Raw genomic sequence first — 15,806 nt, 5'->3', positions numbered from 1 at the left:
TTTAATAACAGCTTTATTGAGGTAAAATTTTCTCTACAATATACCCATTTGAAGTGTACAATCCAGTGGTTTTTAGCATATGACAGAGTTGTGCAGCTATTACCACACTGAATCTTACAGCATTTCAGTCATCCCATAGAGAAACACTATATTCACAAACATTACTCTCCATTCCCACCCAGCCCCTAGTAACTGCTAATTTACTTTCTGTGTCTGTGGATTTGCCTATTCCAGACATTTCATATAAATGAGATCATCTAATATGTAAACTTTATGAGTCTGCTATTTATCCATTCATCTGTTGCTGCATATTTGGGTTATTTCTACCTTTTGGCTATTGTGAATAATGCTGCAGTGAACATTAGTGTACAGCTTTTTGTGTATTTGTATTTTTCTCTTGGGTAATTACCTAGGAGTAGAGTTGCTGGATCATAATTGTAATTCTATGTTTAACTCTTCGAGGGAATATAAAATCTGGGGGGTTTTTAATAGAAAAAATATAGTGAATATGTCAGTTCTCCCCCAGATTAATCCATGGGTTCAGTCCAGTCTCAAACAGTATGCTAATGGAATTATTTATTATTTGTATAATGATTCCGAAGTTCTCCGTTTTAACATTTACAGTGAGTATTATCATTTTTAAAAAATACTTATTTTTGTCTGTGCTGTATCTTCATTACACATGGCCTTTCTCTAGTTGTGGAGAGCAGGGACTACTTTCTAGTTGCGTTGTGCGGCTTCTCACACTGTGACTTCTCTAGTTGCAGAGCATGGGCTCTTGGGCACATGGGCTTCAGTAGTTGTGGTGCATGGGCTCAGTTGTTGCACAGCTGTGGAATCTCCCGGGAGCAGGGATTGAGCCAGTGTCCCCTGCATTGCAGGGCAGATTCTCAACCACTGGACCACCAGGGAAGCCCCTGTTACCAGCTTTATAATTAAAATAAGTTACAGAGGCATTTGCATGTTGGGAAATTTAAGTTTTTAATCAACTATAAGAATGAGACAAGAATAAATTTATCTTTGGGAAATTGATACTCAAGTGAGCCAAGTATGGATGTAAGATTGGCTAGCAATCCTGTTGTTTTGGATTTTTTTCCCTTTTGGTAGCATGTGTGGCATGTGGGATCTTAGTTCCCTGATCAGGGCTTGAACCTGTGCCCCTGCATTGGGAGCGCAGAGTTTTAACCACTTGACCCACCAGGGAAGTCCCAGCAGTCCTTTCTTATTACCCCAAAGGAGATTATTGGTGAATTACAAATTTGCTTTGTTCATTAAGGAGGATGACAATTCATAATTCTACCAAATTTCGCCTTCCTTCTAAATGCATTCTAAGAAACTCTGCTGTTGACTTTCAGATAGCTACTCGGAAAGCATGTGGTTTGGCTCTGGCCAAGCTAGGCCATGCAAACGACAGAGTTATTGTGCTGAAGGGTGATACCAAGAACTCCACCTTCTCTGACATATTCAAGAGAGAACACCCTGAGCGCTTCATCGAGTGTTTTGTTGCTGAGCAAAACATGGTACGTGTGCTAGGAACATCACTTCGAGTCATCTCATTGACAAATGGTGACCCACTCGAGGAGGCCCGCCCCCCTTACAGTTTTTCTTTCCACTTATAAAGGTAAAGGAAGTGGAGGGAAAATGTCTCCAGGGAAACAAGTAGAGAGCAGTCAGGAAGAGTGTGAGGGGTGGCTTCCAGGATTGCTGGGCCAGGCATGGTTAGATGGCCCCACACTCTCTCCAAAGAGTCTGCAAGCTGCAGCCATCTGACTTCAGGGCTCCTAATCTGAAGAATGCCTAGCTCCCTAGTAGCTCTAGGTGGCCCCTGGGATGTTGTAGGATTGCCTGGCTGTGGCCAGTAGGTGCAGAACCTCAAGGAATTGTGGTCTGTCTCTCCACCTTGTATTATGGGGCCTAATATATCCTAGATATTTCAGTGTTCGTGCAAGTAAATGCCTTGACTTCTAAAGCTCTGCACCAGTGCAGAGGATAGCACACATTTACATAGAGGTCAGAAACAGCACTGGCCAGAAATCTATGGGCCAGCAGGCCTCACGTGACCAGAGATATTTTGTTTGGAACAAATAGTATTTACAAATATTTTAAATTAGTTGCCAGCTTTTTAAGCTCAGGAAATTTTTATATGGAATCCAGATTTCTGGATTTTTCTTAAAGAATGGGAAGATCTGGCAACACTGGAACAACATTCCCTCCTTCCTGCCACCAGTTGGCTGGAGTCAAGCAGGAGCCCTGTTTAAATGGGCATCCACAGCCATCTCGCCATGTCCCTGCCTCCTGCTGGCCTGCTCCTTTGTTCATGGTGCTTCCTTGGCCCTATCAGTGTTGGAATCTAAGCCCCTCTGTTCAGTAAAGCAGGTCACTGCAATTGTAAGGATATGAGCATTTTTCAGTGGGTCTCATTAACCTATTTCCATTTTGAATGGAAAAAAAATACAACTCATATTTTTCTGAATTGAGCCTCAAAAAGTTTGCTTCCCTATGCATTGATTCTTTCAACCAGCAACTGAAAAAAAAAAAAAAAACTAGTAAAGAAGCAGCCACCAAGTGAGTAGTGTCCTGTGCTGCCAGATAAAACTGGTGGCTACAGGAAGAGCATGACTAGGGCCAATCAGGAGCAAGCTTTCAGAAGAGGTGACATTTAAACTGAGACTTAAGTGACAAGGAGTCTGTCACACGCAGATCCAGGGACAGCATTCCCAGCAGAGCGCCCAGCTAGCTCTCCTGCATTCCCAAATTGGAGCTGTTCAGGGAGCAGGAGGAAGGGCCCGAGACTCTGGTATGGAGAAGAGCTTGTTGAGGGAAGTGGGGGAGTGGCAGGAGATGACAGCTTGGACCAGGACAGTAGCTGTGGGGTTGGGGAGATGCAGACTCATGCAGGGTAGATGACCGGGTGGAACCAAGGCTGGCAATAGGGCATAGGCCAGAGCACCTTGGAGACAGACAAGACTGGGGCAGGAATGGGTTTTGGGGGCACAGGAGCTCTCAGTGAGCCCTGAGGGGTTAGACTACCTCTTAGACTGGGGGTAGGGGTGCCAGGTAGGTCAGAGGATAGATCATTTATCTCCAAATGTGTTTGCTTTCCAAACCGCTGAATGTCTTTTTCTAAGTAGATCTAAAAGCTTTAAGTTAACATCTAAATTTTTCGTTAAGTTTTTTAAGTTCGCATCTAAATATATCCTTGGTATCTAGATTTAACTGATGCTGAGGATGTAACTTCCCATATATTGTAATTTGTGACACTTGAATACTTAAATCATCCAGTTACATGAAGGCTCTCTTTGTCAGAAATTACATGTTTTTCTACTTGAATTCTTAATTCCATTCTACTTCTTATTCATGAAAGCCTTTTACTGATAATTCTGCAATAAACTATGCATATACATTGATGGTTTTTAAAATTTGTTTCCTACATCCACAGGCCTTAGAGCATTACCATTTTTTTCCTCTGAATTGAGCTATGGCTATAATTTTTAGCTTGTGTAGCAGTAGTTAAGTACATTTAGAGCTAGAATGAGGTAAGATTCAGAACAAAATCTATTTGTATTTAAATGATGTAAGTGCCAGAAAACCTTATTCAAGTAAATATGGTGCTGGAAAGAGTAAGAATTTTGTTGCGTCAACGTCATTCAGTTCATTTGAATCCCGTCCCAGCTATAAGCCAAAAATCACACAGTGATCTTTCATGTCCAGTTGTTTTTGGAAAATTATTTGTAAAGGATTGGCACTTCAGTTAGATTCTTTTTCAGTTTTGTTAGAAGAATTGGAAAACCCCTGACTTACGGAAGGATTTGTTGTCCAGTCTTTTGAGCTTTTTAGTTTTTCAAGGCTGCTGTGATTATTTCAAATTATTCTTTCTGTTTCTGGAGCTCTTACATTCCAGGATGTTGCCCCACTGAAGGAGCAACCCATGGTGGGTGAGAGTATACCTTTTGGCAGTTAGTTGCTGGGAGGTGATTATCAGGGAGACAGTGGGAAGGAGGCCCTGGGCCCTTTCCCTAGCAGGCAGATGTGGGAGTCAAGGATCTTGATGTTGAGACCAGCCATAGCCATGCACCCTTTGAAAGGTCTTTGTTTACCTCCGAGATACTCATCTTCTAGTTTGAAGGCCACCAGGGTGTGTGAGCCTGGCTTTGCAGGAGAGGTGAGCAATAGAGAGACAGAGGAGACCTTAGCATCATGCAGATAAGAGTGACACCGTGGGACCCCATGCTGGTTCCCTGTGAAGGGGGCAGATGAGGAGGAGTGTGGCACTTAGTCCAGGTGCACCTCCTGGCAGATCCAGCCGGGGAGGGAGCAGCAACATCCAGTGAGGCAGGTGGTCCCTAGTGCTGGATGCACCTCAGAGGTCAGATGCAATGCAGAGGAACTCAGGTGATCTCTTGCATTTGGCCCCTTCCAGGTCCCTCAAGGGGATGGCAGCCTAGATGAAGGAGAACGTGCAGAAAGTGGGAAATGAGAAAGTGTGCAAGGTTTTCCTGGGAAGGAGAACATGGACGAAGGGCAGGATCTGGAGCAGGAGTGCAAGGGGAAAGTGAGGGAGAAACTGAGGTGATGTGGGAAGGGAGGGGACAACTGCACGGTCAGAGAGCCCCTTGAGAAACCAGGAGAAGGATGAGATTCAGCAGGGTGGGGAGAGGGGACAGAGGCAAGGGACGAGGAGAGTGGGAAGGAGACCCACAAGGACTGCAGGGCAGCCTTGAGTGTCCTGAGGTTCCCCAGCTTGGATCTGAAGGAATGGGGCCAGCACTTCAGTTCCTCTCATTTCTGGCAGTGTTCAGGGGACATGGTGAATTTGCCAGGTTTGGGATTTTCCCAGGTAGGTGACTGGAGGAGGGGTGTGGTGAGGTGAGGGGGTACGAAGGATAGGTGATCCTGAGAAGCATACACTCTACACTGGGAAACAGGAGGGGAAGTGGGCTCCAAGAGTGTTCTGATTCACCTTCTTTGTGATGCAGGTGAGCGTGGCACTGGGATGTGTCAGCCGTGGTCGCACCGTGGCTTTTGCTTGCACCTTCGCTGCCTTTTTAACCCGAGCATTTGATCAGATCCGGATGGGAGCCATCTTGCAAACCAACATCAATCTTATTGGGTCCCACTGTGGGGTGTCCGTAGGTATGAGTTCTCAATGCCATCGTCTTAATTGCCCCCCTCCTTTACAGAGAAAGATCAGTGTGTGAGCAGTTGAACTGCCCAACGTAGAGTTCCATGATATTAGTTTGATTATTTGTAACCTGTTTTTTTAAAAAGGCCATATTATGTTTTAGAAGTTCCAGAAACTGGGTAACTTTTTAGCTGATCTCCTGGCATTACTGTAAAGTGCCCATTGTTTCAGTCATTGAGAAATACTTACCCTGAGTGCCTCTTCTGTGTCAAGCCACATACTAGGTAGTGATTGGGCCACTCTGGCATCACAGAATTCTTTCCTGCTGTTTGGTCACCTCAGTCTGAGTTGGGACAAACAGCCTGCCAGGGCTCTGCTGGGATAAGCAGCCTGGTCAGGTAGAATGGGAAGCCTCAAGGAGCTCAACATCAGGGCATTAACTGTGGATGGGAAATGGGGGAGCCAGGAGGAGGATGGAGGTGTCCATTAGCACTGGATGGAAAATGGAACGAACCTGCAAGAGCCTGAGCAAAGACGTCAACATCACTGACAGAAGGAGGAGTCCCAAACTGCATGAAAAGCAAAACGCCAGTGCCCAGTGGTTTCTTGCCTAGGAAACATCTGGGAGTTGTGTTTGTGGAGGATAGCAATGGGGACTCTAGAAAGATGGGGCACCTGACACGCCTGTGGCAGGACAGGTCATCAAGGTAGATGTGACTGACAGCTGACCCTTGCTGCCAGAAGGCTGGAGGGGAGGGCTGGAACTGCACGTCTGGGTGTTGTCCCAGGGACTTCAGGGAGAGCTCAACTGGCAAAGGAGACTATGGGTGGGCCAGATTCAACAGAAGAAAGGAGGTCCTGCACAGGGGCCTCTCCTGGGGCTGGGTGCAAAGTCAGTTTTAAAGTCAGCCAAGTGGAAAAGTGGTTCTAAGTCCAACCCAGAAGAACTGGAGTTCTTTGGAGAGACAACGGTCCCAGGCTAGGCAGTGTCCATGGTGACAGTCTCCTTTTTAGCTGGAAGAGCTCGGACATCCTGGTGTACATAGGGTTACATGAAGTCCCTGAGTTCCAACAGTACCCCCAGGGCACCCCGAAGGTATGTTCTATAATGCTCAGCTACTTTAAAGGCCATGAGAAATGAGAGACCACTCGAGTCTGAAAATTTTCATCTCTTGATGGAAAAGGTAAAAGAGCAGAGAAGAAACAACCGAGTCTGGAGGGACCCTTCTCAGAGAAGAGGACAGGGGCAGAGACCTGGTACTTGGAAGAGAACACGGGTAACCTAGGGCAGCAGTACCAGTCACACTGAGTGCCAGATGCTGGCGAGGCTCGAGGCCAAGAAGTGGCTTCTGGTGTGTTGCTTGCAATGTCCGTAGTGACTGCTGGGATTGTGGCCCCCATGGCAGGCAGCACAGTCACTCATCCAGTGGAGGGCAAGCTCCTACTGGGGTCTCTTTGTTGGGCTATGGTTTTGCTTTCTCAGGTAAAGACGGCCCCTGCCAGATGGCCCTGGAGGACCTAGCCATGTTCCGAGCCATTCCAAACTGCACGATTTTCTATCCAACTGATGCCATCTCGACAGAGCATGCTATTTTCCTGGCGGCCAATATCAAGGTATTTCTTAGAAAGCACTGGTGCAGACAGAAGTGTCTGGGCTCTGCTGCTAGTTTGGTACTGATGGTTTGATATTATTTTTCTCATCATAAAGGTAATAGATACTTGTTACAAGTAATTTGGTGGCTCAGAGGTTAAATGGCACCCCACTCCAGTACTCTTGCCTGGAAAATCCCATGGACGGAGGAGCCTGGAAGTCTGCAGTCCATGGGGTCGCTGAGGGTTGGACACAACTGAGTGACTAACACACACACACACACACACACACACACACACACACGTAATTTGATCACAGGCTTTTTTCGGCTGCACTGGGTCTTTGTTGCTGCACAGGTTTACTCTAGTTGTGGCAAATGGGGCCTACTTTCTAGTTGTGGTGCGCAGGCTTTTCATTGTGATGGCTTCTCTTGTTGCAGAGCATGGGCTCTAGGGTGCACATGGGCTTCAGTAGTTGCGGTGCATGGGCTTAGTCTCTCTGCGGCATGTGGGATCCTCCTGGTCCAGGGATCTAACCTGTGTCCCCTGCACTGGCAGGCAAATTCTTAACCACTGGACCACCAGGGAAGTCCTGTAGGATTCCCTTTAAATATAGAGCCATTACCCCTAAAAGGGTAATTGAAGCATGTAGAACATGAACACATTTGCATTGTAAAAAAAAACAGTGCAGAACAAGGTCAAATTCCCAGCGGCCTGTATGGGGTGGGACTTAGGTCAAGAAGAGGGGGAAACTGGGGGGCTCCGGGACTCAGAGTCCTTGGCAGAGCCATGGGAGTGGGCTCCAGTGACAAGCCACCAAGTGCGGGTGTTAGACACAGCCTGTGTGACTGCCACCTCGTGATAGCCAGAAAGCTGGAGAGTTGTCAGCTGCAACTGCACATGAACCCTAGAATCCCCAGCCCTGGGGCCCGCCCTCCTCAAAAACTGCTTAGAAGGGTAAGAGTCTGACTTCTGCCCTGCCTGCCCCTCCTGGCTCCTGGCCAGAACCCAGCTGCAGGGGCTTCCCTGATGGCTCAGCGGGTAAAGAATCTGCCTGCAGTACAGGAGACACAGAACCCTGAAGCTGCAGGAAAGTTTAGGGAACAGAATCTTTACCTTTCCAAACTCTCCAGCTAGCAGTCACTGGACTCACCTCACCACTACCACCCCCCAGCCCTGCACACAACCCTGTGCACAGTTGAGATGGGTCATGCAGCACGCAGGTTCCATTCCTGGCATTTCCAACATGTATGACACATGAGTTTCTTTGACCTTTTTTTTATTTTTTAACCTAAGTGAGCTCACACATGGTTCTGTACTTTTCTACTTGGTGTATCCTGGACATTGTCTGCACATACAGCACAAACTCATGTGTGTTGCAGTATCTTATTTGTGGAAAGTTCAAAAGAAACATCAGAATAGAGATTGCTTCTTGGGTGGGGGAGAGGCATGAGGGAACTTTCTGGGCAAGTACAAATGCTCTCCAAACTGAGGAGACAGACACATGGTGTATAACTTGTGAGAATTCAGGGTGTGCTCCACTTAAGTAAATTTTACCTCCTAAAAATGTACTGAACAGAAGTGGTTCATAGTGTGTAAATGAACAAAAGGAAGCAGTGTTTCTAAATTAATGTATTAGTTTATCGTGTGTGATTTCAACAATTGGGTTCTCTGGTGGCACAGAGAATTTGCCATTTCCCCCTATCAGGGGATCTTCCCAATCCAGGAATTAAACCCGGGTCTCTTAGGTCTCCTGCACTGGGAGGTGGGTTCTTTACCACTAATGCCACCTGGGAAGCCCCATAGACAGAGAAGCCTGGTGGGCTACGCAGTCCATGGGGTCACAGAGTTCAACATGACTTAGCATGCATGCACACAAATTAACAAATACTCTATAGATATTTGAGTATTTGTTTATAGTTCTATTTATATGTTCAAGGTGATGATGATGAAAAGAATTGACATCTTCTCATTGGAAGACGAGTAATTTTATGTTCTGGTATCTAAGGTATTTCTAAGAATGAAGTATTACACACTGTTGTGACAAAAATTGTTTACCATTATGTTTTAGGGTTTCTATTCAAGGTAAGTAAGAGCTCGTGCCCTGAGTTTACATTCTGTTGAGACAGATTGGTGTGTATCTGAGGAAGCTTTCCCAAAGGGGTGAGCATGATAGCATGGAGAGCTTGTCACTGGGCATCCAGCGGTTTCCCTCACAGGCTTTTGCCTCCTGATCAGTAACACCTGACCTGTTGCCAGTGGTTAGAGACGGTTATCCCTCGCTCCAGAATGCACATTTTGTTTTTCGTACTAAGAATTGTTCAGTACTTCCCAGCTTCTTTTTAAGGTTTATTAGTTGGAAATTTAGTTTTATTTTCTAAACTGTGGCTCTGGTATTCATTTACACTCTAGGGGATGTGCTACATTCGAATCAGTCGGCCAGAAACTGCTGTTATTTACACCCCACAAGAAATCTTTGAGATTGGACAGGCCAAGGTAAGGCCTTAAGTTCTCCTGTATCTTCCAGTATTAGTTTGTGTTGGGAGCACTGTTCTTTACAGCCAGAGTCAGGGGCCCCAACAGTTGAGGCTTCATTCTTCCTTTGTTCTAGTTTTTTAAAAAATATTTGCCTGCTTTTCTTTAGAAAGGAATATTCTGCCAATGTCAGCCTGAACTTAACTTTTCTCCTTTCTGAAAGGAGTCTCTGTTGAACCCTTAAAGATAAATAACTTGAAGACTCTTGAGTTGCTTGGCTGTACGTTACCACAGACGTCAAGCTAAAAAAATGATAGAACCCATTTCAAATGAGTAGTAGATCTGTTAGGTTCTTGTTTTGCCCATCAGAGGCCAGGAATATAACAAACATGAACCGTCTTGCCTCTGGCCATCGTGTGGCCCTGAGGTTGGTTTTGTGGGATGTGGCCACACCTTCAGGCCTGCTGGGTGCTTCCTATCTCCTGTGTCCTTGAGAAAGCCTTGGAAGCACAGATAGTTAGCAGCCATATTTTTTTTTTTTTTGCTTATTAATTAAATTTTTATTATTTATTTATTTATTTTATTTATTTTTTTTGTACCCCAATGTTCATTGCAGCCATGTTTTGAAGATAAGGGCCAAAGAAGGGTGAGCAGCAAGCCCAGTCAGCAACCTGCTGTCTGTGGGCCTGCCTTTCGGAGTTGTGCATGCAGAAAGCCGATAGCATCTGTGGAGAAAATACATGATTGTCCACCACCTAGAGGGCAGGCCTTAAGACGTTTGGGCATGTTTTCTTCCTGACTTTTTCTAGGTGTATATCTTAGTTGAGATCATGCTGTGTAGGACTGTTTTATGTCCTGCCTTTTATCTTATAAGCCTTTTAGAATACTCTTCTTAAGTATGTAAAAGAATGATAGTCACTCTTAAAGGAGCAATACATGACTTCCAACTTGATTGATAAGGACTAGGCTGCACCAGAATTCACAGTGGTAGTGTGCTCAGAATGAATAAATGAGCCCTGAATAGCTTTAGTGCCACAGGAGAGCAGGTATATTCAGAACTGTTCCAGCCCCCCATAGTTTCATTCCACTGAATGGAAAAGCTGAACTGTTCACTTCAGTGTGAAGTACAGGTGCTATTGTTACATGGACTCCCACTCAAGGCCATCTGTTTGCCTCTGGGGGTGGCAGGGAGGGTGTCTTGCTGACAGTCATGTGGTTTTCAGAGTTTTCACATCTCTCTCGTCTTTTTTTCCCCATGATGTTTGTCCTATCCTGACAAAATGAAGTAAATTTCCTGATGTGAGTTAAATTATGTGTGATGATATGCATGGCATGAGTAATTCAAGGCTGGGTTTGCAAAGGGGCATATAGGGGTGTGTATGTATATTTACATATACACACATAAAAAGGCTAGGACATTCTTAAAGGATGGGGCAAGTGGTTTGAAGCCCTAAATATCTAGTCAGCAGTGGTGCTTATGCTACAGGGAAACCTATAGAGAGGAATGCAATGCAGACTAATTCCAGATGCCTTTGGTTGGGTGACTTTGAAAGAAACAAACCAATGAAAAACAGAGCAGAGAACCCTGTCTGCTTACAGACTAGCAAATGGTTGGGAACATGGGCTTTGAATTCATACGGGTCTGGCTGTTGGTCTCAACCCTGCCCTGGGCGAGTTCCTCCTGTTCTCAGGTTTGCTTTCCTCAGTCACAGAATGGGCCCACTAATGCATGGGCGTCAGAGGGCACTTGGGCATGCAGGGTGCTTGGCACAGAGCACCCCAAGATGCTCTCAAATAGCCCTCATTAGCACATTCATCATCAGAGTCCAATCTGCATGGATACCTCCAGAAAGAGGTCTAAGCAGTCCAGAGGTGGTGCCTTTTCAGATCCCTTGGTGGGGGTGAGTCCACACTGGAACAAATGGGCTGTTGAATTTGCTTCTGGCCTTCTGCCTTTCACATTCCAGTTGGAAATCCACTTGCTTTGGTAAAGGGTCATTTTGCATACATACTGTAAAAGAACTTAGTGATTTGGCATTGTAAATCATGAGGAAAGGTAGACAAATTTGTTAAATAAACATGAAGTGGGGCTTATTAAAAAGAGCAGTCCTTATTGGTCAGTGTGCTGACTCAGCCTTTCGTATAGTGAACTATGAAGCACTGAAATTGGTAGGCTCGGGAGAGCGGACTGTCCTCCACTTTGAGATTGATTCTGTGTAGTAAGTGCAGCATTTTTGTTTTGTGGGCACAACACCAGGTCATCCGTCAAAGTGTGAATGACAAGATTACGGTTGTCGGAGCTGGAATTACTTTGCACGAAGCCTTAGCTGCCGCTGATGATCTTTCCAAGCAAGGTCAGTTGGGGGTTGCTGAACACTGAAGTTTGGGCTGGAAGAGGTTGGGCTGCCTGTCTGCCCCAATGCATCTTTTTAGTCTAAGTCTGCTTGATACACTAAGCTGGTTATTGCTCTTTTCCAGATATTTCTATCCGTGTCATTGACCTGTTTACTGTTAAACCTCTGGATGCTGCCACCATCATCTCCAATGCAAAAGCCACAGGTGGCCAGATTATCACAGTGGAGGATCACTACCCAGAAGGTGTGTGCAAGCCTTAGCGGGGACCATTTTGAAAGTCTGCTTTGGTGGAACATGTTTTGTTTTCCTTGACCAGAAGTATGCCATGACCATGGGCAGTCCCTCCAGCCGACCACTCACCCTGTATTACTTTCTCTTTGTAAGGGTGTGGGTGTAGGGTCTCTTGCCCATCTACACTAGCTAAGGGAGGTCCCATGTCCATCCTTGTCGGTGTGTTTCAGCACAGTGTGCCCTGCCTGGTCCTTGGCTGGCTCAGTGGCAGTACAGAGGAATGTCTAACTTGGCATTGTGGCAGGATGGATCGTAAGAAGCTTCACAGTTGCTCTTGTGTATTGACTGATTCATAGTTTGCCCCCTGCAAAAAATGCAGACAGTACCTTGCAAGCAGAGAACACAGCAAATGCAGGAAGTGTGACCAGCGAGAGGGGGCTAAGCAGTGTTTGGCCTGGGAAGGTCAGGTAGGGCAGAGGAGCAAGTGGGGAGCTTCATGTGTTCGTGTGTCAGGGGCTCCAGAGCAAGCCCATGGTCTGCAGGGAAGCACTCTCCAAGGAAAGGGCACACACTGGGACCCCCAGGGGCAGAAGACATGGGTCAGGGGTGAAGACCCCCATGCCTTTGGTTCCCTCCCTCCTTTGGGGGGCCCCCAGTACGCTCCCTTAACTGGCAGCAACAGATGCCCCCCTGGAGACCTAGGGAACCCACTCGAGACTCATTGCCGTGAGTAGTATTAAGGGCTGATGGCTGCCAGGCACGTGCCAAACTTCCCGACTCCCAGAGGAAAGCAGGTGAGCCCCATAAATCACCCTGTGGTGCCAACAGCTGAGGCACAGAGACCACTCTTAGCAGTAGGGAAAGTGTCTCATTGATGTCAAGGACTCATACCAGCCTGCCTGGGCACCACCCCCAGGCCAGCCTTGCACGCTGGCCTTTCTGAAGTCAGAAGCTAATTCTTGGGCTCCTGACAGGTTTGAGAATCTGAGCTCCACAGATCCTTGCGTCCATGGAGCCCCAGTGGAGATAACCCCTTCATAAGTGGGGCTAGGAGTAATTTGAAGACTTGTACTTTTGAATGAGAACTCTTCTGGACAGTTAGGGAACAGCTGTTTATAAATCAGTGCCTACTGAGAAACTTTTCTCCCTGGGAACCACCACATTCAAAGGTCTCTACATGATGGGGTTTTGAGGCTGACGAGCTGCTTCCAGAACAGACCCTAATATCCCTTGCTTCTTCAGGTGGTATCGGGGAGGCCGTCTCTGCAGCCGTCTCCATGGAGCCTGACATCGTGGTCCATCAGCTGGCAGTGTCAGGAATCCTTCGGAGCGGGAAGCCCAGTGACCTGCTGGATATGTTTGGAATCAGTTCCAAACACATCATATGTGCTGTGGAACGAATTTTAATGAAATAGCTTAGCTGTTGGCTTTGACCAACAGACTGGCCTGTTTACCTTACCTTACGTTTATGCTTGTTGCCAAATGATCACTTAAATCTATGCTATTGTGCTTTATTCTTTTTAAAAATAAGGCAAGTTAACTGCTTTCTTGTTAAGCCATAACTACATATACACGTATAACTCTTACCTTTGAATCATTAAAGTGGATTATAAGATAAAGTTTGAAGTGACAGAATAGCTAACAAAACAACCACCTGATAGCAAGTTTTCTGATGAGACTAGAGATAACTGGGGTAGAGACCAACATAAGGTAACAGTTTCTTAAATGTGTGCATTTTCCTCATAAGTAAAAGAAAAAAATGTGAATTGAATTGTAGACTGCAGTCGCCCAAGTTGGGCAGCATTATACCACCATGCTGCCCACTGATGGCCCGTGCATGAGGTCAGGTGCTACTATCCTACCTGCAGCCTTCCAGGTACTGTGTGACTGCAGTTGATGTGGAATTTCCTCTGGTGTTTGCCTTCATCCCTCTCCCGTGCAGAGGCTGTGGAGCAGCAGTGAAAGCTCTTAGGATGTGCTGTACTGTTTGAAGTGACTGTTCTGTGAAGAGAGGACACGACTAGGTCTGACTTCCACACTGTGCTCTCTGGTCAGATCTCAGGAATGTCTTATTTACTCAGTGACCAAACCAAACTGTTAGCTCAATTGTACTCATCTACTGAGGATATTAAAGTTGACGTTAATAAAGCAATGAAGAACTGGCTAGCTGTTTTGTTCTGTCTGTGCCTTGTATGTGTGATTTTGTTTCTCCTTGATAAAATCCTAAATAAGGAAGAAGCTGTTCTTTAAACCAGGAGAGAGATCCATGTCCCCAACAAGCCCTGGAAAGGGTAGTGGGCAGGAGGTGTACCACTAGAGGACAGTATGCAGCCTGAAAAGCCAGCCCTGAGCCAACTCCTTATTTTAGGTCAGAGCATTTAAACCATGTGGTTGGAATACAAGAGAATACCTGCCAGATAAATGAAGGATAGACCGGAGTTTCAAAACTAAAGTTGGCTGGATGTATCTGGAATGTCGTGGTCCTTATTTCTATCATTCTCACTAACTGGTCATCAAGGGGTTTTTGTTACTAGAATGTGTGGTAGAGATGGAAGAACCAGTCTGCCACTGAGTCATCTGCAGAGCCTAGTCTTTCTGTTCCTGGCTTTTTAACTCGCTAAGCTGGTTCCCTGGCCTGTAAAATTAGCATGATAGTTCGTATGCTTATTTCATAAAACTTCAAAAATTTTAAAAATAGTTGATGTAATTGATAGAAAATATATCAAATGTATCAAAATACAAAAATATTAAAAATATCAGGGACTTCCCTTATGGTCCAGTGGCTAAGACTCTGCACTCCCAATGCAAAGGGCCTGGGTTAAATCCCTGGTTGGAGCTAGAGCCCACATGCTGCAATGCTGCAAGTAGGTCCTGGTGCAGCTAAGTAAATATTAAATAGTTGACATTTTTCTATAAAAATAACAGTTGATTACAGGGTCATATAGAAAATTGATAAAATGCAAATAATCAAAATTTTACCTCACTTAACTGGACATCTCACATTCCATGCAGTTCAGCCATTGAAAGAATACAAGTTAGTGGTACTTAGCATACTCAGAGTTCTGTAACCATCACTGTGGTTCATTTTAGGACATTGTATCACTCCAGAGAGAACTGCACCCCTGAGTAGTCTGTCCCCATTCACTGTCCCAGCCCCTGGTAACCACTCGTGTATTTACTGTTTCTAGGGTTTTAACATATTCTGGACATTTTGTATGAAGGGAATCAGAGTATGTGACCTTTTTGTCTCCTAGCTTTTTAGCATAATGTATTTCAGGTTCATCTACATTAGAGCATGTTACAGAATTTCATTCTTTTTTATGGCCACATAATAGTCCATCCTATGTATAGACTGTTTTGTCCATTGGTTTGTAGAAATCTGGATTTTTACTTTTTGTCTATTGTGAATAATGCTACAAACATTCCTTTTCAAGTTTGTGGATTATAGTTTTACTTACATTGCTACTGTTAAGTCGCTTCAGTCGTGTCCAACTCTGTGCGACCCCATAGACGGCAGCCCACCAGGCTCCTCTGTCCATGGGATTCTCTAGGCAAGAACACTGGAGTGGATTGCCATTTCCTCCTCCAATGCATGAAAGTGAAAAGTGAAAGTGAAGTTGCTCAGTCGTGTCCGACACTTAGCGACCCCATGGACTGCAGCCTACCAGGCTCCTCTGTCCGTGGGATTTTCCAGGCAAGAGTACTGTAGTGGGGTGCCATTGCCCCTACATTGGGTGTATATAAAGCTAGGAGTTGCTGGGTCATGTGATAATTCTGTTTACTCTTTTGAATGTGTGTGTGTGTGTGTGTGTGGTTAAAGTAGATTCACGAGGGCTGAATGAAACAATGACCATAATGATACTGTGACATCTGTAAAAGCACTCTAAGGTAAAGCTATTATGAACACAGATAAGCTAGGATGTGTGACCAGGCACTGTGCACCACACCAGCTTGTATTTAGATGTATAATGCCTGATTTGGTGATGTTCACAACAAATACTGTGCAGCAGTGCACTGTTGAGGCCTAAATGGG

General features: G+C 45.5%; 1 protein-coding gene across 2 annotated transcripts in view; it reads left to right on the top strand.

Annotated features, from left to right (window-relative positions):
* Positions 1–13,937, top strand: part of TKTL1 (transketolase like 1) — a 28,239-nt gene extending 14,302 nt beyond the window's left edge. The window contains exons 7-14 of one of the 2 annotated variants that reach the window (XM_044936864.2): positions 603–623; positions 1,356–1,520; positions 4,977–5,133; positions 6,606–6,736; positions 9,125–9,208; positions 11,445–11,541; positions 11,666–11,785; positions 13,016–13,937. In XM_044936864.2, coding sequence (XP_044792799.2) covers positions 603–623; positions 1,356–1,520; positions 4,977–5,133; positions 6,606–6,736; positions 9,125–9,208; positions 11,445–11,541; positions 11,666–11,785; positions 13,016–13,188 — 948 coding nt within the window. In that variant the 3' untranslated portion in view covers positions 13,189–13,937. The remainder of the gene's footprint in view (positions 1–602; positions 624–1,355; positions 1,521–4,976; positions 5,134–6,605; positions 6,737–9,124; positions 9,209–11,444; positions 11,542–11,665; positions 11,786–13,015) is intronic. The other variant, XM_006043643.4, reaches the window with a different exon arrangement.
* The last annotated feature ends 1,869 nt before the right edge of the window (positions 13,938–15,806 follow it).

This window comes from Bubalus bubalis, chromosome X, assembly GCF_019923935.1.
Source record: "Bubalus bubalis isolate 160015118507 breed Murrah chromosome X, NDDB_SH_1, whole genome shotgun sequence".
Classification (NCBI taxonomy): Eukaryota; Metazoa; Chordata; class Mammalia; order Artiodactyla; family Bovidae; genus Bubalus; species Bubalus bubalis.
Note: the sequence above shows the minus strand (reverse complement) of the source record. Positions and strands in the feature narration are given on the sequence as shown.